The 23,040-nt window shown below is 40.8% G+C and overlaps 2 protein-coding genes across 9 annotated transcripts in view; one reads left to right on the top strand and one right to left on the bottom strand.

Moving 5' to 3' along the window:
* Nucleotides 1-23,040, bottom strand: part of ZNF268 (zinc finger protein 268) — a 277,188-nt gene that overhangs the window by 74,376 nt on the left and 179,772 nt on the right. The window lies entirely within an intron of this gene.
* Nucleotides 122-16,127, top strand: ZNF891 (zinc finger protein 891). Of its 8 annotated transcripts, none has more exons than XR_013401727.1 (6): nt 122-176; nt 881-1,162; nt 1,873-2,012; nt 4,879-4,991; nt 9,136-10,873; nt 12,560-12,704. XR_013401727.1 is itself a non-coding variant. In XM_028830251.2 (6 exons), exons 5-6 carry the CDS (start codon nt 9,219-9,221, stop codon nt 15,677-15,679), a joined length of 1,764 nt encoding a protein of 587 aa, XP_028686084.2. In that variant the 5' UTR covers nt 122-176; nt 881-1,162; nt 1,873-2,012; nt 4,879-4,991; nt 9,136-9,218; the 3' UTR covers nt 15,680-16,127. The 8 variants fall into 8 exon arrangements, 6 of the variants coding, with proteins under 6 accessions (XP_028686084.2, XP_077812067.1, XP_077812065.1 ...); XM_028830251.2 differs by lacking the exon at nt 12,560-12,704 and adding an exon at nt 15,571-16,127; XM_077955941.1 differs by lacking the exon at nt 4,879-4,991 and adding an exon at nt 15,571-15,702 and having other exon boundaries at nt 12,560-12,676.

Genomic DNA, 23,040 nt, shown 5'->3' with positions numbered 1-23,040 from the left:
CAGCCGCCACTCCGTGACGGACACTTCCGTGACGGGCCTTCCGCCGAGAGCGCGCTCGTGACGCACGGACCACGCTCCTTCCGCGGGGCGGCGCACAAGCTCCTGGGAAACGTAGTTCGGCCTTACGTCCCCCTTAGGCTGGACCGCGGGCGCCTGGAGGCGGGCGCCGAGGATGGGTGAGCGTGCAGGGCGGTGGCTTGTTCAACCGGGATGCGTCTCGTGGGCTCAGCCTCGCCCACTGAGTTCTCCTGCGTGCAGGCGTCGCCTCACGGAAGTTTGGGCCTCGGGGAGCCTGCCTGGGAGGCGGCGGTGGGAGAGGCCCTTGAGGGAGGAGGGGCCCCTTACCGGGTGCGAGTGGCGCGCGGGGACCAGGGGCGCGAGGGGCGGAGGGGTCCCGGGCTGGCTGTGTGTGCCACGCAGGGAGCGCCGGGGGACCGGGGGCGCGCGTTTGCCTCCTTTTCTAAGCAACACGGGAGGGCTGAGGGTGCACGCCTCCCTGTCCAGCAGCCTCTTGAATCTCCAAATCTAATAATGGGTTGAATCACAGCCATAGTTTTTTTCACCTATTGCATTATACTCTGGTGTATTCAATTGGCTGTCTCCCTTTGACTTCACTTATGCTCACAAGATTGCATTTTAATCTTTTTGTGTACTCTCCTTGCCCGTTATACTAACAAGATTTTATAAACTTCATAATAATTTGGACAGCACAGTCTCTTCTATTCTGTAAAACAGGTCACCACCCCCCACCGCCCCCCGCCCCGCCTCCAAAAGTTTGGTACAATTTGCATGCAGAACCTTTGGTCTTATTTAGTACGCGTTTAACTTCTGACTCAATTTTTGTTTGTTTTGAGACGGAGTTTCGCTCTTTGTTGCCCAGGCTAAAGTGCAATGGCGCGATCTCGGCTCACGCAAGCTCCGCCTCCCGGATTCAAGTGAATCTCCTGCCTCAGCCTCCGGAGTCGCTGCGATTACAAGCATGAGCCACCACGCCGTGGCTAATTCTGTATTTTTAGTGGAGACGGGGGTTTCTCCGTGTTGGTCAGGCTGGTCTCGAGCTCCCGATCTCAGGTGATCTGCCAGCCTCCCAAAGCGCTGGGATTACAAGAGTGAGCCACCGCACCCGGTCCTGACTCAGTTTTTTAAAAGTCTCATTGATTAGGTATTTTAGTTTGTATTCTGTTTTAGATACCTTTTCCTAGATAATTGTTTTTAGTGTAATTTTTCAAATTTATTGGCATAAAATTGCCCATGCTATTTTATCACTGTAAGTAATTTCTGTGGTGATTTTTAAAATCACTACTTTTTAATATTTTAAAATAACTGCTGTAATTGTTATTTTTTTCTTTTTTGAACCTAATTATCTAGGTGTTCTTTTTTTCTTGATTACTCCTATAAGGTATCAGTGTACATTAGTCTTTTCAAAAATGTAGATTTGGTTTTTTTTTGTTGTTGTTGTTTTGGTCTTTTTTTGGGGGCGGGTCCTGTTACAGTAAGTTTTGCTCTTAATTTTAAAATTTTCTTTTACTTTGTTGCTGTTTTCCTACCTTTTTTTTTTTTCCGAGACAGTTTCACTCTGTCTCCAGGCTGGAGGGCAGTGGCATGATCTCGGCTCACTGTAGCCTCCGCCACCTGGATTCAAGCAATTCTCCTGCCTCACGCCCCATCAAGCCCGGCTGATCCGGCCAATTTTTGTTTTTGTTTTTCAGACAGAGTCTCTCTCTGTCGCCCAGGCTGGAATGCAATGGCAGGATCTCGGCTCACTGCAACTTCCGCATCCCAGGTTCAAGCCATTTTCCTGCCTCAGCCTCCGCAATAGCTGGGATCACAGGCGCACGCTGCCATGCCCGGTTAATTTTTTGTATTTTTCAGTAGAGACGGGGTTTCACCGTGTTGCCCAGGCTGGTCTCGAACTCTTGAGCTCAGGCAGTCCGCCCGCTTTGGCCTCCCGAAGTGCTAGGATTACAGGCATGAGCCACCACACCTGGCCATCTGCTGCTTGATTTGACTGGGTAATTAATTTATTTCTATTTGTGCTCCAAGAAATGTGTGTGTACATTTTTAAGAGCTGAATATGTTGAAAGACTCATAATAAAAAAAAAGTAACACCTTAACCCCATCTCTTCCCAGTGGCAACCACTTGAAAATATTTAAGCAATTCTGGCTTTGAACTCCTCTCAGTATTTTTTTATTCACTGATTTCAGACATTATTTTTAAATAAAAACTTTGGCTGCCTTCTTTCCACATCCTTAAATCACAATGTAATTATCTCCCACAAATTTTGGATAAATATGTTCAGTGTTTTCATTTGATGACTAGTCTGTAGTACTGAACCATAATGTTTCTTTCTTTCTTTTTTTTTTTTTTTTTTTTTTTTTTTTTTGAGACGGAGTCTTGCTCTGTCACCCAGGCTGGAGTGCAGTGGCCGGATCTCAGCTCACTGCAAGCTCCGCCTCCCGGGTTTACGCCGTTCTCCTGCCTCAGCCTCCCGAGTAGCTGGGACTACAGGCGCCCGCCACCTCGCCCGGCTAGTTTTTTTGTATTTTTTAGTAGAGACGGGGTTTCACCGTGTTAGCCGGGATCGTCTCTCGATCTCCTGGCCTCGTGATCCGCCCGTCTCGGCCTCCCAAAGTGCTGGGATTACAGGCTTGAGCCACCGCGCCCGGCCAATGTTTCTTTCTTGTACAAGGTTTACCTTTCTTGTTTATAATGACTGCCTTTTTTATTCATTTACTTAGGTTTTCTTAAATCTATGTAAAATGTCTTTTGGTTCCATTTTCCTCAAGGGCTAATCTGTCATACAGTCTTACCACTTTTCTCCTTTTCTGGACATCCCCCTACAATGTAGATTGATCAGTTACTCTGTAGGCATGCAGCACACTGGCATACCACTGGGCTTCCCTTTTACCCTCATCAGTTTCCTCATCTCACCTCTGTGTTAGATCTCCTGTTTCCTATAAAGCACTTCTATTCCTGTTTGCTGGATTGTAATCTTACTGCCTTGAAAAAGGGTCCATATGATTTACATATATTAAAGTTGTAGAAATGAATAGAAATTACTTTGTCCTCACATTTGTGTGGTGTTTTCACCTAGTATACAAATCTCAGTGGGAAGTTACTTTCCATTAGAATTTTGAAAGCCAGTGAAGCTGGATAGGAAATGGGGCAGTGTTACCGTTACTGTTGAGAAGTCCTATTTCATACCTGCTAATGTTGCTTTCTGTGTAATCTGTTTATCATCTCTTGGAGCTCTTTGGTATTCAAAGATTTCATGATGATGTGTGTTCTAATATTTAAAGAAATTACTTGCTTTGATGGATAAATTCTTAGATACTGTGTTTTTTAAAGGAATAAGAAGTTTCTGGCTAGGCACTGTGGCTCACGCCTGTAATCCCAGCACTTTGGGAGGCCGAAGTGGGTAGATCATGAAGTCAGGAGTTCAAGACTAGGCTGGCCGAGATGGTGAAACCTCGTCTCTACTACTAAAAATACAAAAATTAGCCAGGCGTGGTGGCCGGCACCTGTGATCCCAGCTACTTGGGAGGTTGAGGCAGAGAATTGCTTAAACCTGGGAGGCGGAGGTTTCAGTGAGCTGAGATTGCGCCTCTGCACTCCAGCTTGAGTGACTCTGTCTCAAAAAAAAAAAAAAGTTTTCCCATATTTGTTTCTTCCTCCCTTTTTTTCTTTCTGGAACTCTGAGTAATCTGGGGTTGGACCTTAAAATTGCTCATATAGTTGTCTTTTTTTCACTTACTCTTGTTCTTTTAGATCAGCTTTATTCATTTATTTATTGAGACAGAGTCTCACTGTGTTGTGCAGGCTGGAGTGCAGTGGCACATCTTGGCTCACTGCAGCCTCTACCTCTTGGGTTCAAGCAGTTCTCCTGCTTCAGCCTCCCGAGTAGCTGGGATTACAGGTGTGCACCAACACATCCACCTTTTTTTGTTGCTGTATTTTTAGCTGGGACAGAGTTTCACTATGTTGGCCAGGCTGGTCTTAGACTTCTGACCTCAAGTGATTCGCACACCTCGGCTCCCAAAGTGCTGGGATTACAGGAGTGAGCCACTGTGTTCAGCCAAGATCAGCTTTCTAGAAAAGTTCCTTAAGTTTATTTTTTTTCTTTTTTTTTTTGTTTGAGACGGAGTCTTGCTTTGTTGCCCAGGCTGGAGTGCAGCGGCGCAATCTCGGCTCACTGCAAGCTCCACCTCCTGGGTTCATGCCATTCTGCCTCACACTCCCGCTTAGCTGGGACTACAGGCGCCTGCCACCACGCCTGGCTAATTTTTTATATTTTTAGTAGAGACGGGCTTTCACAGTAGCCAGTATGGTCTCAATCTCCTGACCTCGTGATCCGCCTGCCTCGGCCTCCCAAAGTACTGTGATTACAGGCATGAGCCACTACGCCCAGCCCTAAGTTTATCTTTTAACCCTTGTACCTTTTGGGGGAGTTTTTACATTATAATTTTTAATTTCCTGGGAAATTACAAAAAAATCCATAGAGTTCTATTCTTATTTCATAGAGGAAATATCTCTGATTATTTTTCAAATTACGAAATTTTCAAACACATATACAAGTATAATAGTATAGTGTACCAATCATCCTATTTTGTTGTTTCCTGATGAGAAGACATACATATTTAGCATTAGCCAGCTGGACTCAGTTTAGATTATTCAATTTTGTTGGCAACATCCAGAGCATGGTAACCAGGAGCCAGTCAAACATATGCCTTCTTCTTTCCATCAGGCTTGATCAAGGTGTTGGCCTTGGCCACATCAGTGTCATAGAGCTTCTTCACAAGCCTGTGAGGAAGGCTTGTTGTTGGCTTTAAGATCCACAATGAGCACAAGTGTGTTACATTCTATCTTCTTCATGGCAGACACTCAGTAGGAATTTGATGATAGCACAGTGGTCAATCTTGTTTCTCCTGAGGGTGCTCTTCTGAAGATACGTGGGCTGCCTCCAGAGTCTCAGTTCTTGGGCTGCTAGAAGGTGAGTGACATGTGGATCTTCTTTTTTTTTTGTTGCTGTGGATGCCTTTCACCACTGCCTTTTTGGCCTTCAAAGCCTTTGCTTTGGTTTTAGCCTTAGGAGAGGCAGGAGTTTCCTTCTTCGCCATCAGCACCATCTTGTGAAGAAGGCCCCATTGTTCTATTTTGAAGCAAATCTTGGACATTATATATTATTTGTAAATAGCTCAAAATGTATCTCTGAATGATAAGTACTCCTTCTTAAGTAGGATATTCTCACACCTGCAAAATTTGTAATTCCTTTATATCAAATTTATAGTCAAAAGCCAGGGAGTGGGGTGGGGAGGGTATGCCTGTAGTCCCAGCCATTCCGGAGGCTAAGAGGCTAAGGTGGAGGATCACTTAAGCCAGGATTTCAAGGTCAGCCTGGCCAATATAGTGAGACTCTGCCTCTAAAAAATAAGTAAATAATAAATATATAGGCAGTGTTCAGATTTTTCTGTTTTCTCATGAATTTTTAAAATTTATTTCTTTGACTCATGGTCCAGATAACGTTTATACAATTTGAAGTCTTTATGGTTTTTCCATAGAAAAATTATGTCTCCATGTTGTTTTAATTCCAGTTTCTCTTGCTGTCTGCTCTTTTGAATATGCTGTTGTTGCTTTGAAGTTTGTTGTTTTCTATTTCTTACATTGTTTCCTCTGAATTCCTCCTTTGCTTTCGTTTTATTCCTCCACCCCACTGCTTGCTTTTGAGTTCAGCTTACATCCTTTTAGTAGTTCCTTCAGGAACTATCTTGAGTGGTAAACACACACACCCACATAGATGCCTTTTATATTGCTCTCAGTCTTTAGCATACAGTTGAATTCTAGGTTGTTGTTGTTTTCCTTTAGTACTTTGAAGATACTATTGTATTGCCTTCTTGGCCTCTATCTTTGCAACTGAGAATTCTGTAGTCAGTATAATGGATATTCCCTTGTATATAATTAGCCTTTTTTCTTCAGTAACTTTAAAGTTTTACACATTATTCTTGATATTGTAGTTTACCTTCAGTGTAGCTGGTAGCTGGTATATTTTTAAAATGTATTCTACATGGCACATGGTATACAGGCTTTCAGATCAAGGACTTATGTATCCTTCTTTCAGCTTGGAGTAAAAACAATCATTATATCTCACATTGCTTCTTTTCTATTTCCTTTTTTTCCCCTCTTCTGGAATTCCTGTTCAACACATATGCACATCTTTAATCCATCTGGAATTTGTGAATGTGAAGGGTGTGTTTTTTTCCAAACAGAAAGCCATTTGTCTTGATATCGTTTATTAAATAGTTCATCCTTCCCCCCACCGATTTAAAGTGACATCTTTGTTATGTACTAAATGTCTAGCTACACATGAATCTGTTTCTGAAGATACTGTTTTGTTTTCTATTATTGCCCTAATATGATTGTTTTACTTACTAGAGATTTATTATGTATTTTGAAATGTAATAGGGTAAGGCATTTTAAAGTATTTGCCTTTTTTATATATCTTTAATTTTCTATAGAACTTTAAAAACTACATTTCAGGAAATCCCTGTTAAATCCATACATTAATCAAAATCCTACGGTGATTCACCTAGTGAATCTCAACATTTATTCAAATTTTTTTTCCTGTTGTTTAGTAAAGTTGTTTAGTGTTTGTAATTAGTCCTATAACTAGAAAAGAAATAAAACTATGAGGAATGAAGGGTTAAACCTGCAATACAATTCTTAACATCTTTTACTACAGGGCAAACATATTTTCTTTCTTGAAGAGGAAGCCTAACTTTCTTTATTGTTATTGTTGTTGTTGTTTGTGTGTGTTTTTGTTTTTGTTTTCGTTTTCAAGCAGAGGATTTCACCCTGTTGCCCAGGCTGGAGTGTGGTAGCATGAACATGGTTTACTGCAGTCTCGACCTCCTGGACTCAAGTGATCCTCCCACCTCAGCCTCCTGAGTAGCTGCGGCTTCAGGCACATGCCACCATGGTTGGCTAATATTTAAATTTTTTGTAGAGACCTAGAGTCCCACCATGTTACCCAGTCTGGTCTCAAATCCCAGGACTCAAGCAATCATCTGTGGTGGCCTCCCAAAGTGCTGGGATTACAGGCATTAGCCCCTGTACCCAACCCAGAAGCCTGACGATTTCCTTTTCCTTCTTGAAAGAAGGGTGTGGGTATGGAAGAAATACCCCCATGTACAAAACCTTAATTATCATAGGTTCATTTGGTTTACTCAAATTGTTGAGTTCTGCCATGGACTGAGGACTCTTCTAGGTACTAGGAATACAGTAAACAAATCAGATAAAATCTATTTCTAAATGAGTTTCCCTAAAGTGACAGACCTATATACACTTCTGGTTTAGGGACAAAGAATCTACCTGTCAAAGATCTTTGTCTAAATAAAAATGTCAGTTCTATAATTTTGTCCATTAAAACTGAGTTCTATTGATGTACAGTATTGACAGAGAAGACTTGCATTTGATGGTTAACTACCTAGTCTTCAAAAAGTGAGAACTTTAAAAATATTAGTGTAATAAATTGTTTCGTGCTTTGTCGTGATTCTTGAAGTCCCCAAGCATGTATCTTTTGTATTTACACTATATGTTATTTTGTTATTTATATTAAATTCATTATAAAAATTATCCAGGAGAGTACAGTATCTAATATTAATAGTTAGTGCCTCACTCCAAACTTGGGAATGCAGTTCATGGTTCTTCCTTTGTCACTTGACCCCATTCAAGTGTTAGATAGAATAAACTATCATAGATGACAATATGGACTTTAGGGAGGGAGGTTAAACTGGAAGTAATCAAATGAACATCTGTTTCTTTTAAGTTCCAGGGTACATGCACAGGATGTGCAGGTTTGTTACATAGGTAACATATGCTGTACTTATCAACCCATCACCTAAGTATTAAGCCCAGCATGCATTAGCTCTTTTTCCTAATGCTCTCCTTGCTGCCCTCCCCCGACAGGTCCCAGTGTGTGTTCCCCACTCTGTGTCCATATGTTCTCATTGAAATGAACATGTGTTTCAAAGTCACATATACACCTTTAACTTCAATAAAATTCCTTGGTAGGGTAGCAGCCAAATTGTCAGTCCTGTAAGGTTATTCTTGTAAACAAGTTACAGAAGAAATTTATATATAACAGGTGTGTTTCACAGGGAAATGATTTTTCTTTTTTTTTTTTTTTTTTTTTGAGACGGAATCTCACGCTGTTGCCCAGGCTGGAGTGCAGTGGCGCGATCTCGGCTCACTGCAAGCTCCGCCTCCTGGGTTCACGCCATTCTCCTGCCTCAGCCTCCTGAGTAGCTAGGACTACAGGCGCCCGCCACCGCGCCCAGCTAATTTTTTGTATTTTTAGTAGAGACGGGGTTTCACTGTGGTCTCGATCTCCTGACCTTGTGATCCGCCCGCCTCGGCCTCCCAAAGTGCTGGGATTACAGGCTTGAGCCACCGCGCCCGGCCAATTTTTCTGTCCCAAAAAGTTAACTTAAAAAAGTAGCAAGTGGCCAGGCGCGGTGGCTCAAGCCTGTAATCCCAGCACTTTGGGAGGCCGAGACGGGCGGATCATGAGGTCAGGAGATCGAGACCATCCTGACTAACACAGTGAAACCCCGTCTCTACTAAAAAATACAAAAAACTAGCCGGGCAAGGTGGCGGGCGCCTGTAGTCCCAGCTACTTGGGAGGCTGAGGCAGGAGAATGGCGGGAACCCGGGAGGCGGAGCTTGCAGTGAGCCGAGATCGCGCCACTGCACTCCAGCCTGGGCGACAGAGCAAGACTCTGTCTCAAAAAAAAAAAAAAAAAAAAAAAGTAGCAAGTAGTACATTAAATTTAATTTGACAGCCATGTGTTTTTACTGGTTGGTTCTCTTCAGTTTTAATTTTTTAAAATAACTCATGCCCCATCCACCCAGAGCTCAAAGTGGTCTGAAGGAGAAGCCAGTACAAAGAATCAGGATGGTATTTCTTGAAGTGGGTAAGGATCATTATATTGCATGTCGGTACAAATCCCAGTAAAGATTTTAAGCTCATTAGACCTTGCTGGGATGTAATGGGGAGGGTCTACAATTTTGTATTCACCTTTCCCCAAATGGGTCCCTGTTTCCAGCTCTCTTACCTGAACCTGCTTCTTTGGCTACAGGGAGGACTTTGGGTGAAATGCATCCCTCCTGTGACTGGACTGGAGAAACAAGAACAGAAGCATCCTGATCTCTCCACTCCACTATGCAGGCTTATGTACTCATAAAAATGGCAGTTATGGACCTATCTTCCACATGGGCTTTCACTAAACAGGACTCTGCCCATTTCCATCTGAGAAATGCTGAAGAGGAAAGGATGATTACTATATTTCTGACAACCTGGTTACAGGAACCAATGACTTTCAAAGATGTAGCTGTGGAGTTCACTCAGGACGAGTGGATGATGCTGGATTCTGCTCAAAGAAGTCTGTACAGAGATGTGATGTTGGAAAACTATAGAAATCTCACCTCCGTGGAATATCAATTGTGCAAGCTTACTGTGATCTCCCCATTGGATCAAGAAGAGATAAGGAATATGGAAAAGAGAATTCCCCAAGGCATCTGTCCAGACCAGAAGATTCTACCTAAAACCACAGAATCAACTGTGCAGAAAATTTTATGGGAGGAGCCATCCAGTGCAGTGAAAATGATAAAATTCACAATGCATAATTGGTCCTCCACATTAAAAGAAGACTGGGAATTCCATAAGATCAGAAAACAGTGTAAGATTCCAGGGGAACATTGGAGGCAAGTGACATATGCCCCAAAGAAAACAGTATCTCAGGAGCTATTCTGTGACGATCATGAATTAGAGGAAACCTCTAAACTTAGATCAAAACTTATTTTTTCACAGAGCATTTTCGCCAGTAAACATTGCCAAAAATGTTACTCAGAGATTGGATGTTTGAAACACAATTCAATCATAAACAATTATGTGAAAAACTCTGTAAGTGAGAAGCTCTATGAAAGTCATGAATGTGATACAACTCTGTGGCATCTTCAGAGAAATCAAACAGTACAAAAAGAGTACACATATTCTAAACATGGAATGCACTTCACACATAATATGTTTCACATACCTAACAATTTGCATATGGTACAGAATTCCTGTGAATGTAATAAAAATGAAACCCTGTGTCATCAATCATCCCTTAAGAAACAAGGACAAACTCATACTGAAAAGAAACATGAATGTAATCAATGTGGAAAAGCCTTCAAAAGGATTTCTAATCTTGCTTTACACAAGAAAAGTCACATGGGTGAGAAACAATATGAATGTAAAGAATGTGGTAAAGTGTTCAATGATTCCTCAACCTTAAGGAGACATATAAGAACTCACACTGGAGAGAAACCCTATGAATGTAATCAGTGTGGAAAAGCTTTCAGTCAAAAAACATCCCTTAAGGCTCACATGAGAACTCACACTGGAGAGAAACCTTATGAATGTAATCAGTGTGGAAAATCCTTTGGTACAAGCTCTTACCTTATAGTACACAAGAGAATACACACTGGAGAAAAACTCTATGAATGCGGTGAGTGTGGAAAAGCCTTCAACACGAGCTCTCACCTTAAAGTTCATAAGAAAATTCACACCGGAGAGAATCTTTATGAATGCAGTGACTGTGGGAAAGTTTTCAGTGGGCTCTCATCCCTTAGAATGCATGTAAGAACTCACACTGGAGAGAAACCCTATGAATGTAAGGAATGTAGGAAAGCCTTCAGTGTTTCCTCTTCCCTTAGGAGGCATGTGAGAATTCACACTGGAGAGAAACCCTATGAATGCATTCAATGTGGAAAAGCCTTCAGTCAGAGCTCTTCACTTATTATACACAAGAGAATTCATACTGAGAGAGAAACTGTGTAAGTGTTAACGAATGTAGAATTGCTGTTTTCATTGTCTTAAGGTGGATTGCAAGCTCCTTGTCTCAGTCTTTGTTCTCTAAAATAACCATTTAAGGTTATAAATGGCTCTTTCGTAATACAACATTTTGTTCTATAAATACTAATTACAACTGTTTTTGATCCATGGCTGTTTGGAATTAGGTATTTTTAATAGGTGAGGTATGTATATTTTCAGTTATCTTTTTATTGTTGGTTCCTGGGTTAATTCCATTGTGTTCAAAGAATCCGGACTATATTTTACTGCTTTGTTGGTGTTTTTATGAAAGTTGTTTTCTGGCCCAGTGAGGCTGCTATTGCTAGCAGCCAACCAAACATTGAGCTCATCTTTCCTTACTAATGAATTCCATCTGGCCAAGAACAATAAGGTATGTGGTTATAGAACTCTTTGACTTCTTGTAGCTAAGGGTAGCCATATCATTCATTCCTGCTGATTAAAAAATAGACATATCACTGAGAACAAAACTATCTATCTTGTCCTCTACTTTTTGCACTTCATCTTTGTCCCTATGACTTGGCCGTTCCTGAAGCTGCTGAAAGAGCTATCTTGTGACCATGAAAATGACAACTGTGGCCAAGGGATGAAATAGAAGAAAGAGATCCCTGTTCCTCAAAGAAATCTTTAAATAGTTGTAGCAGCCCTGCACTGCTTGTATTTGGACATGTTTCTCTGTGAGAAAAATAAAGTTTTTTGTTTGTTCGTTTGTTTGTTTGAGATGGAGTCTCACTCTGTTGCCCAGGCTGGAGTGCAGTGGCACAATCTCAGCTCACTGCAGCCCCCACCTCCCAGATTCAAGTGATTCTCCTGCCTCAGCCTCCTGAGTACCTGGGATTACAGGTGCCCACCACCACGCCTGGCTAATTTTAGCATTTTTAATAGAGACGGGGTTTAACCATGTTTGCCAGGATGGTCTCAAACTGCTGACCTCAGGTGTTCCACCCACCTCAGCCTCCCAAAGTGTTAGCATTACAGGCATGAGCCACCTTGCCAGGCTGATAAAAATATGTTAGTTGATTTTTTTTTTTTAAGTTTTTCAGACAGAGTCTCTGTCTCTCAGGCTAGAGTGCGGTGGTGTGGTCATGGCTCATTGCAGCCTCGACCTCCTGGGCTCAGGTGATCCACCACAGTCTCCTCAGTAGTTGGGATCACAAATGCATGCCACCATGCCTGGCTAATTTTAAAAATATATATTTTGTAGAGACAGGCTCTTCCTACATTGCTCAGGCTGTTCTTAAACTCCTGGGCTGAAGCAGTCCTCCTGCCTTTGCCTCCCAAAGTACTAGGATTACAGGCATGAGTCACCATGCCTGGCTTTTACTGATATTTTTTTAAAGCACTACATAAATACAGTCAACGCAGTCACGATATTGTAGAAAAACAGGTATATAGAGTTAAATGTTTTATGTTGGATGTACACATTTGAAGAGGAACATAAAAAAAAATATGGAAAAGGAATGTTGACAGAACTTTTATGCTTAAGCAGCAGAGGAAGATAGAGCCAAGATCACTGAAAGCAAGTGTTTAGAGCAGCAAAAAGAGTATCCCAACATTTCAGTGTTGGAACTACAGAAAGTTTTCAGATCGAGGGGAAGTTACAAATTTTAAATGCTAAATAAAGCATGAGATTTTGTTGCTTGGTCTTGCAGATACCAGATTAGTTCTAACAAAATACAGGAGCGGCATACGGTGGAAGAAAGAAGGCAGTGGCTGCTGTTGTAGCTATTCATGTTAGCTTCAGGATGGTGAGACATCCAGATGAAGAGGTTGGTATGCAATTCTAGAACTGAGGAGGTGTCTAGATAGAGATACAAATTTTAGTGACATCAGTAAAGAGACTATAACAAGTTTTGTGAAGGTGAATAAGAATGAAAAGAGAATGTCTGCCACCTACCCTGAAGATGTACATTTAAAGGAACCATAGTAGAGAGATAAGAAAACAAGAAGAGTGGAGTTTCACTGAACCAAGACAAACGAGTTTCAAAAAGGAAAGTGAAGTTGGCCAGGCGTGATGGTTCACACATGTAATCTTGGCACTTTGAGAGGCTGAGGCGGGCAGATCACAAGATCAGGAGATCAAGACCATCCTGGCCAACATGGTGAAACCCTGTTTCTACTAAAATACAAAAATTGGCTGGGTGTGGTGGCGTACATCTGTAGTCCCAGCTACTCAGGAGGCTGAGAGGCAGGAGAATCACTTGAACCCGGGAGGCTGAGGTTGCAGTGAGATGAGATCTCACCACTGCACTCCAGCCTGGTGACAGAGCAGGACTTCGTCTCAAAAAAAAAAATGGTGAAGGTAACTTTTTAGTGTTAGGGATCAAATTAAATGAAGTCTAAAAAGGTAAACACATACAGCCATGTGAAGATCATTCGTGATTGCAGTTCAAAATAACTGGTACATTGAAGATGGTTGCTAGATTGGGCTGACTTTAGGAATCAATGAAGGGCAAAGAAGTAAAGACTGGATATAGACAAGTTTGAATAATAGGAGAAATGGTAGTAGCTGGAGAAAGATTTGGAGTAAAGATAATATGTTTAAAATATGAAAAACTAGAACATGTTTGAATTCTAATGTGATGAATGTAGTATGGTGAGGTTTAATATGCAGCTTAGTAAAGTTTAATATAAGCTTCTGAGAATGGGGTGTCGCTGTTTAGAGCACAAACAAAAGGATTGGTGTTTGCCATGAGGCAGAGGGGTACTTCCACCATTCTCTCAGGACTAGAAAAATGGGTGGGTTGGTTTAAATTACCTGTTTGTTTCCTTACACCTAAGTTCACTGAGCAGTGGTCAGAATATGTGAACTATATAATGCTATTTTGTGTTTCCTAAGAACTACTGTGTGGCAGCCACTGCTAAGTACTAACTAAATATATATATTTTTTATTCTTTATGAATAGATTCTCAGTTTTGCTAACAGTAATATTGTGTTTAGCTACAAAACTACTTATCCCAACCCCTTTGTAGCCAAGAGATGCCATTTCTACTGTTCCTGGCCAATAAAATATAGATAGATGATTATAGGTTTCATAAGCAAGTAGCAAAGTCTTACATGAATGAGGAGAGGTCATTTAAATAAAAGATAGGACCAGCCACGGTGGCTCACGCCTGTAATCCTACCACTTTGGGAGGCTGAGGCGGGTGGATGATGAGGTCAGGAGATCGAGACCATCCTGGCTAACACGGTGAAACCCCATCTCTACTAAAAATACAAAAAATTAGCCAGGTGTGGTGGCGGGCACTGGTAATCCCAGCTACTCAGGAGGCTGAGGCAGGAGAATGGCATGAACCCAGGAGGTGGAGCTTGCAGTGAGCCAAGATTGCGCCACTGCACTCCAGCCTGGGCGACAGAGCGAGACTATCTCAAATAAATAAATAAATAAAAATAAAAGATAGCCAGGAAGAGAGGTAGAATGTGGTATAATTAGATGGTATGAGCCTGAAAGGAAGGACTGGTTTTTACCAGGCTGCAATGGTTAGAAGCAGTGTTAGGGAGCAAGGAAGATACTGGTCCCACTTCCAGCCTGTGGATATGTGGAATAATGGGAATAAGCCCCCTTGTGATGTGATTGTTGTCAGGGGTTTTTTGCTCCCCAGGGAACAGCCAAGTTTAATGAAAGGAAATGTTCAGGGAAATAGTTGAGGATATTAAGGGAGTTTATTAGGTGATTCTCAGAGGGCACCATGAAAGAATCTCCAGAAGGGCAGGGGTTTAGGGTTTGTGGCTTTGGCCTGAGAAATACAGAAGATTGTTATGACAGTATTGATAGGAAAAAAGATCAGACCAGGGCCATGACCAGTGAAAACAAAATTCAGAGGGAGTATAGGTTAGATTCCAGCAGTCTATAAGAAGATGATGGGTACTTAGCTTGCGGTGAGCCGAGATCGCGCCACTGCACTCCAGCCTGGGCGATAGAGCAAGACTCTGTCTCGAGAAAATGGTCCCAACTGCATGCGGTTCTTGGGTAAGATCATCTTGAGGAGTACTCAGCAAGGGATTGTACTTTGTTTGGTTGGGACTGGACTTTCACTCTAATTTTGGCCCAGTGATCTTGGAACAGATTGAGCATCTAAATCTGAACATCTGAAATTCAGCATGCTCCAAAACTTGAAACTATTTGTGCGCTGATGTGACTTTCAAAAGAAATGCCCGTTGGAGCATTTAAAATTTTGGATTTTCAGATTTGCGATGCTCAACTGGTAGGTATAATGCAAATATTTCAAAATTCAAAACACTTCTGGTCCCAGCATTTTGGATAAGGAATACTCATCCTGTACACCAGCAGGTAGACTCAGGCACGGTCTCGCCCGGCATCTCACCTGGATTTTATTGCAATAGCCTCCTAACTGGTTTCTCTGACTTGAATAGTACTTTGCTTTAGTATGTTTTTTATGCAGGTGCCATGGTATCCTATTAAAAAAAAAAAAAAAACTTTGTGTTTTTTAATTATAAAACTAATACATGCATAGAAGAAAACAGTGTAAATAACTTCTGCCCTACACAGAAGGGAAACCCCAGATTCTGGTGCCTTAAAAAATTAATATTGTAGGTGAATGTGCATTCCGTCAGACTGTGTACATACAAACTTTTTCATTTTATAAAAATTGAGTTATACCTTTTATCCCACATCCTTTTTTTTTTTTTTTTTTTGAGAAGGAGTTTCACTCTTGTTTCCCTGCTGGAGTGCAATGGCACGGTCTCTCGGCTCACGGCAACCTCTGCCTCCCGGGTTCAAGCGATTCTTCTGCCTCAGCTTCCCAAGTAGCTGGGATTACAGGTATGTGCCATCACTCCTGGCTAATTTTGTATTTGTAGTAGAGACGGGGTTTCTCGATGTTGGTCAAGCTGGTTTCAAACTCCCGACCTCAGGTGATCCGCCCATCTCACGCTTGCAAGTTGCTGGGATTACAAACATGAGGCCATCATCCCCAGCCTATCTGACATCTTTTTAAACATCTTTCTGTGTCAGTGCATGTAGTTCTATTTCATCTGTAATAGCTGCTTAGCATTTGATTATATGCTTGTACCATAATATAATCCATTTGCCTCCAGAGTTTTTATAACAATACTGCAATCAATAATATTGTTTATATCAGCTGTTCTCGACACTTCCCAGGGTGATCCATCTAACGTACTAACCTGATCATACAACATTTCACTTTTAATCATCTTCTGGCATTTTTCTCCAATTAAGATAAAATCTTTTTACAAGACCTTCCTCAAACTCTTACTTGCCTTTTCAGGCCTCATCTCTTATTATTCCCTTTATCTTCACCATCTCCCTAACTTAACGTGTCCTGTTTATCCTTTAGGTATTGTATCCCTCATCTGCTTTAACAATACTTCTCACACTTTCACACTGTATTGCCTGTTTGTGTATTGTGCCCTCTACACTGTAAGTTTTTGTAAGGTGGGAACTTTGTCCAAATTTTTCATTGTTTTACTCTTACTACATGGCCCAGTGTAGGTGTTCAGTTAAACATTTACGGTTTTTCAACAAATTTTGTGCCTTTTCTTTTAGCATTCTAGTGGAAGTTTAACTTAAAAGCTATTTAAGTGATTGTGAGGTAAAAGTTGCAAGGAGCTGGGTGCAGTGGGTTGTGCCTGTAGTCCTATCTACTCTGGAGGCTGAGGTGGGAGGATTGTTTGAGCCCAGGAGTTTGAGACCAGCCTGAGTAACATGAGACTCCATTACAGTAAAAATGCATGGAATTAATTTTTCTTCTAGGTATAGGAAAATGTTCCACCATAACAGGTGTGCAGAAACTAAGACTTAGGACAACAGCAGTTTAATGTTATTTATATTATGTCCCTCTCCTAGTCCCTCTCCTCTCTTCCCTCATCCCACTCACCACCACCCCATTCACTACACAAGCTTAGTTTATTTTTTGTAGAGCTAGTGTTCATATTTTGTTCCATTATATATTATAATATGAAAAGGGATGAGTTGACCAAGTATTGGTGAGTGTGTGGTATACTTGCTGTAGACTACCAATGGAAGCATAAATTAGTACAAACTTACTGGGTGGATATGCTGGCTCACATCTGTAATCCAAGCACTTTAGGAGGCTGAGATGAGTAGATTGCTTGAGCCCAGGAGTTTGAAACCAGCCTAGGCAACATGGCAAAACCCCATCTCTACCAAAAAAAAAATTGCCCATGGTAGCATGAATCTGTCCCAGCCACTAGAGATGCTGGGGTAGGAGGATCACTTGAGCTGCAGTGGGGTTGAGGCTGCAGTGAGCCGTGATTGCAACACTGCACTCCAGCCTGGGTGACAGAGTAAGACCCTGTCTAAAAACAAAAACCAAAAAAAAAACTTGGGAAAGTTAAGCAATAAATGTCCAAAGCTGGAATATTTATAACCTTTAAATATTTGAAACCTAAATATTTTAAACAGATATTATAAAAGGATTTTTCATATAAGCATGCATAAGTAACAATATTCACCTCAGTTTCATGCCCTAGTGAAAAACTGGAAAATTCCTAAATTCCCAGTAACAGTATAATAAAATGGAATATAATTCAGTCATTAAAATGTAATTCTGTGTGGATTGACATGTGGAGATATATTTGATACATTATGAATTTTAAATAGTCACAAAATATTATGGTATGACTTTTTAATGCATGTTATAAATATGTGTGTGTGCATTGAAAATATGGAGACATAACACCAAAGTTTTATCAATGGTTACTTATATCATAATTTTTTTATTTTGTCTTTTTTTAAGATGCCTAGTTTAGTGAACAGAGCTGTGGTCTATTTTTTAAAAATAATTCTATCATTCTTAATACTTTTTAAAGCATGATTTTAATATCTTCAAAGTTGTAATTTGCTTAGGATATTTTTGGACAAATAAATTCTTTTCATTTTTTTAAATACCAGATTTTAAAAATTGAAATATATATATATATATATATATGTATTTTTTTTTTTGAGATGGAGTCTCGCTCTGTCACCCAGGCTGGAGTGCAGTGGCGCTATCTCGGCTCACTGCAAGCTCCGCCTCCCAGGTTCCCACCATTCTCCTACCTCAGCCTCCCAGGTAGCTGGGACTACAGGCGCTCGCCACCACGCCCGGCTAATTTTTTGTATTTTTAGTAGAGACGGGGTTTCACCGTGTTAGCCAGGGTGGTCTCGATCTCCTGACCTCATGATCCGCCCACCTCGGCCTCCCCAAGTGCTGGGGAAAATATATTTTTTAACTTACCATTTCTATTTACTACCTTTTAAAGGCAAACTTTTTGAAAGTGTTGATAAAGGGTGTGGATACTTTTTAGACTTCCTCTTACTCTAGGCAGAATTCAAAATATGAAGGATACAAATAAGATTCTCTGATTAGAACAGGGAATTGTGTTAGAAAAAGCAGTCAGGGCTAGGCACGGTGACTCACGCCTGTAATCCCAACATTTTGGGAGGCCAAGGTGGGTGGATTGCCTGAGCTCAGGAGTTCGAGACCAGGCTAGGCAACATGGTGAGACCCCCAGCTCTACTAAAAATACAAAAACTAGCTGGGCGTGATGGCGCGCGCCTGTAGTCCCAGCTACTGGGAGGCTGAGGCAGGAGAATCACTTGAACCCAAGAGGCAGAGGTTGCAGTGAGCCGAGATAGTGCCACTGCACTCCAGCCTGGGTAACAGAGCAAGACTCTGTCTCCAAAAAAAAAAAAAAATGAGAAAGAGCAGACAGGAAAGGTCTACATGAGAAAGTTAACATTTAACTTGAAATACGAAGGTAAAGGAGGAGTAGGGAGCTCCTTATTCCGGCTCCATGGGCAGGAGGCGGAGGGACAGAGGAAGAGCTTTCTAAATAGAACAGCAAGAGCAAAAGGACTCACCAGGATTTGACATATTTGTGGAACAGAAAGTAAATCCAGTAACTGGAAAACGGTTAGGCAAAAGGGTAAGGAGAAGAGTATATGAAACCAGATTGAAAGGAGGCAGGGGCCAGATAATAAAAGACCTTGCCAGCTATGACATGAGTTTATACTTTATTTGAAGAGTTATGAGGAACTATTTACATTTTTCAAAGATTGAAATTATGTGTTTTAAAAAGATCACACTTTTGTATAAAAAAATCTTGAGCGACTAGGAAGCTTTTTATTTGCAATAGTTCATGTATGAAATTTGCCGAAAACTAATTTCCTTAGTATTCACTTTTTAATTTTTTTAATTTTTCTTTATTGTTAAATTTTCTATAGTTATTGGGTTTCCTTTTTAATCTTTTCATAAGTTGCATTCACTTTTTAAAAGACAATGAGATTTGTTTTAGCATAAACAGGAAATTCATGGCTAATACATGTCACGACTTAAATTCACCTCTAACTTAAGAAATGCATGTCAAACACATAAAATTATATTTTCCACCTATGAGCACAGTTTCATGGGAGTTTTGATTTTTCTAAAATATTTTTTGATGCAATATCCATTTTTTCTGTGTAATTTTGTCCTTTGTGATATTGTGGGTATTCATGATGCAGAATTTATTTTAAAAACTTATTTCTGTAATATTTATTTCTCCCTTTTTTTGAGACAGTGTCTCACTCTTGCCCAGACTGGAGTGTAGTGGCACAGTCTCAACTCACTGCCACCTCAACCTTCTGGGCTCATGTGATCCTCCTACCTCAGCCTCCTCAGTTGCTGGGACCACAGGCATGTGCTGTCATACCTGGATAATTTTTTTATTTATATTTTTTGTAGAGATGGGGTCTCACTATATTGCCTAGGCTGGTATCAAACTCCTGGGCTCAAGCAATCTTTCTGCCTTTTTTTTTCTTAAAAGAATTGTTAACATACCAGATAATTTTTTTACAGTTTTTGCCACTTTTTCTGTGTCCTGCCTTTTAAAGGCAGACTTTTTAAACTATTGCTAAGGACTTGGACTCTTTCTTCCAAATCACTGGTACCCAATATGCAGGTTTTGGTACCTCTTTTTGCTCTGAAATTTCTTGGATCTCTTCAGAGGGATTTAACAAATTTCCTGTCCTTTTTCTTTTTCTGGTTTTGTTTTGTTGAGATGGAATATTGCTTTGTCGCCCAGGCTGGAGTACAGTGGTACAATCTCAGCTCACTACAACCTCCACCTCCTGGGTTCAAGCAATTCTCCATGCCTCAGCCTCCACAAGTAGCTTGGATTACAGGCATGCACCACCACACCCAGCAAATTTTTTGTATTTTTAGTAGCGATAGGGTTTCACCATGTTGGCCAGGCTGATCTCAAACTCCTGACCTCAAGTGATCTGCTTGCCTCAGCCTCCCAAAGTACTGGGATTACAGGCATGAATCACTTAGCCCCCCGTCCTTAGAAACATTGAGGTATCATAGAAAATTCTTTTGGGCACATCACAGCAACAAAAGTTAACCCAGCTTTACCTATTTGTGAGTATCTTAAGTCTCCCAAAGCATTTGATTGTTGCTTTCCAAAAAAAGTACAGAATTGTGGTCATTCTCCCACGACTGTTCTTTACTAATATTGATTGCATCTGCTGCTCTATCCCCTTTCTGCATTCATAGTAACTTCTTTTTCCAATACTGAAGATTAATCTTCTGGGAGAGTTCTTTTAAAAAAACTTTTTTTTTCTGAAGCATAATACATAATAATACATAAAGGCATGCAGCTTTACGAATTTCCCCAAATAGAACACACTTAACCAGCCCCCAGATTATGAGAGCCAAATTAATACTTTTACTACTTTCACAATGTTCCCAGACTCATCTTTTAACCATCTTCCTCCTTTCTTGTGCTATTGTTGCGCTATTTAGTCTGATGTGTATTTTATAATCCACCAGATACTCTTACGTAAAGTCAATATTTCTATCAGAGTTGACAAACTTTGAAGGTCCAGAGAGTAAATATTCTAGGTTTTGCAGGCCATATATGGTCACTGTTGCATATTCTTATTTTTCTAAGCAGCTTTTTAAAGATGTTAAAATCATTCGTAGCTTAAAGGCCTTGATTTGGTCCGTAGACCATAATTTCCTAACACCTGACTTGTATTTATAAACATATTTACCCCTCCAGTGTTACTTCTTTATTTCTGCATTTCCAAGTTTCTCAGATTTCATACTACATGAAAAACTAGTATTTCTTTCAGCATAAGCATGCTGCCATGTTTCCTCCATTGTTTTTATTCCGAAACACTTTTATTTCTGAAGGATATTTTAGCTCAGTATGAAAATAGAAGTTAGCAGTTTTTCACAGTGTAGATATGAGCCCCCTGGCCCCCACTGCAATAGTCTGTTTTTTTTTTTTTTTTTTGAGACGGAGTCTTGCTCTGTCGCCCAGGCTGGAGTGCAGTGGCCGGATATCAGTTCACTGCAAGCTCCACCTCCCGGGTTCACGCCATTCTCCTACCTCAGCCTCCCGAGTAGCTGGGACTACAGACGCCCGCCACCTCGCCCGGCTAGTTTTTTGTATTTTTAGTAGAGACGGGGTTTCACCGTGATGGTCTCGATCTCCTGACCTCGTGATCCGCCCGTCTCGGCCTCCCAAAGTGCTGGGATTACAGGCTTGAGTCACCGCGCCCGGCCTACAATAGTCTTTCTTAAAGGGACCTGCCTCTCCCTCAGTTGAGAATATTTAAGACTGTGAACTGGCTTCAACCATATGTCAGATAGTATATTTGTGGCCTATCCATTTATTTCTAGGAACCCCATAATCATTTAGCCATTGCCACCTATATGGTTAAAATTCTCATTACCAGTGCATCCCCTGGACTCTGGTGCAAATTTTACCCAACCCCTCCCATGCCAAGATCCCATGATCTCTACTGAAATTGGGATCTTACTTTCATTATAGAAGTTCTGCATCATCTACAATCTAGAGAGGGTAGGTACCACACAGTTGTCCAAGGATAGTGGTACAATGTATTTCTTAATACCCTGATGGGAGCGTTGTTTGGCCTTTCTCTCGCTAAGGGAACAAAATGAACATAGTAATTCATTCTAATATTTACATCTCCTTCTAAATCAGGGGTATCCAATCTTTTGGCTTCCCTGGGCTACACCAGAAGAATTTTCTTGAGCCACAATAACTGATAGCTGTTATTAGTGTTCATGTATTTTATATGTGGCCCAAGTCAGTTCTTCCAGTGTGGCCCAGGGTTGCCAAAAGATTGGACACTGGATTCCATCCAGTATGACTTTTCAGATACCTAAGATTTTGCTACACTCATTACAATGGTAGTTTTCCCACAGTGTAATTCTCTGAAGTAGGTTCAAAATGCTGCAGAAAGTCACTCTACATTCATTTATACAGTTGCTTTTTCTCCTACAAGAGTATTAAAATGTAAGCATTGCATTATAAATGAAGGCATTCCAAAATCATTGTTTGTATCACTTTGCTTAATTGGAGATTGCTCCAAAATAAATGTTCTCAATGTTGGCTGCACTAAACAAAAACTAGAGCGCAAAGATTTGATGTAGTAAGGGGTTGGCCAAGTTTTTCTGTAAAGGGCAAGATAGTAAATGTTTAGCCTTTATGGCAGTATATTAAACTCTTCAGTTGTAGAGGTAAGGAGCCATAGACTATGTAAATGAAATACCTGGCCCATGGGCTGTAGCTTGATGACCTCTAATATAGTTCATGAGGTGCATCCCCACAGAGTAAACAGTAGGAAGGAGAGTAGATGTGGAGCAGATAATGGGAGAAATCCAGTATACCCTTAAATAAATAAATAAATGAGTTTTTCATATCCTAATACTGCTGACAGTGTAACTTGATTTTTACCCTGATACAAACCATTGCTGCCTGAGAAAACCAAATCAGGTATTACATACCCATATGTAATAAGGCATGCTGCTTGTATTTGACTGTACACTATTGTAAGATAAATCAGCCCCTCCTAAACAACTCTTATGGAAAGTTGAGAAGCTTCTAAATGTATGTACCAATATGGCATGCCAATGGCAGGTTTGAAGAAATGTACTTCCAATAATGTATTTAGAACTCTAGTTCATGTAAATAAGGTGTTTTTGGGCTAAAACTTTTATAAATTTCAGATCTTACAAAACTACTTGTATTTAATAACACCTTCTACAAATGTGCCCTCAATGCAGCCATTAATGCTAAATTCATTCCTATTCATATTCTCTACTTCTCTTTCTACAAAATAAAATTGCTTAC

The sequence above is a fragment of the Macaca mulatta genome, chromosome 11, assembly GCF_049350105.2.
Source record: "Macaca mulatta isolate MMU2019108-1 chromosome 11, T2T-MMU8v2.0, whole genome shotgun sequence".
NCBI classification, from domain to species: domain Eukaryota; kingdom Metazoa; phylum Chordata; class Mammalia; order Primates; family Cercopithecidae; genus Macaca; species Macaca mulatta.
The sequence above is the reverse complement of the archived record's forward strand: the minus strand, read 5'-3'. Positions and strand labels throughout refer to the sequence as shown.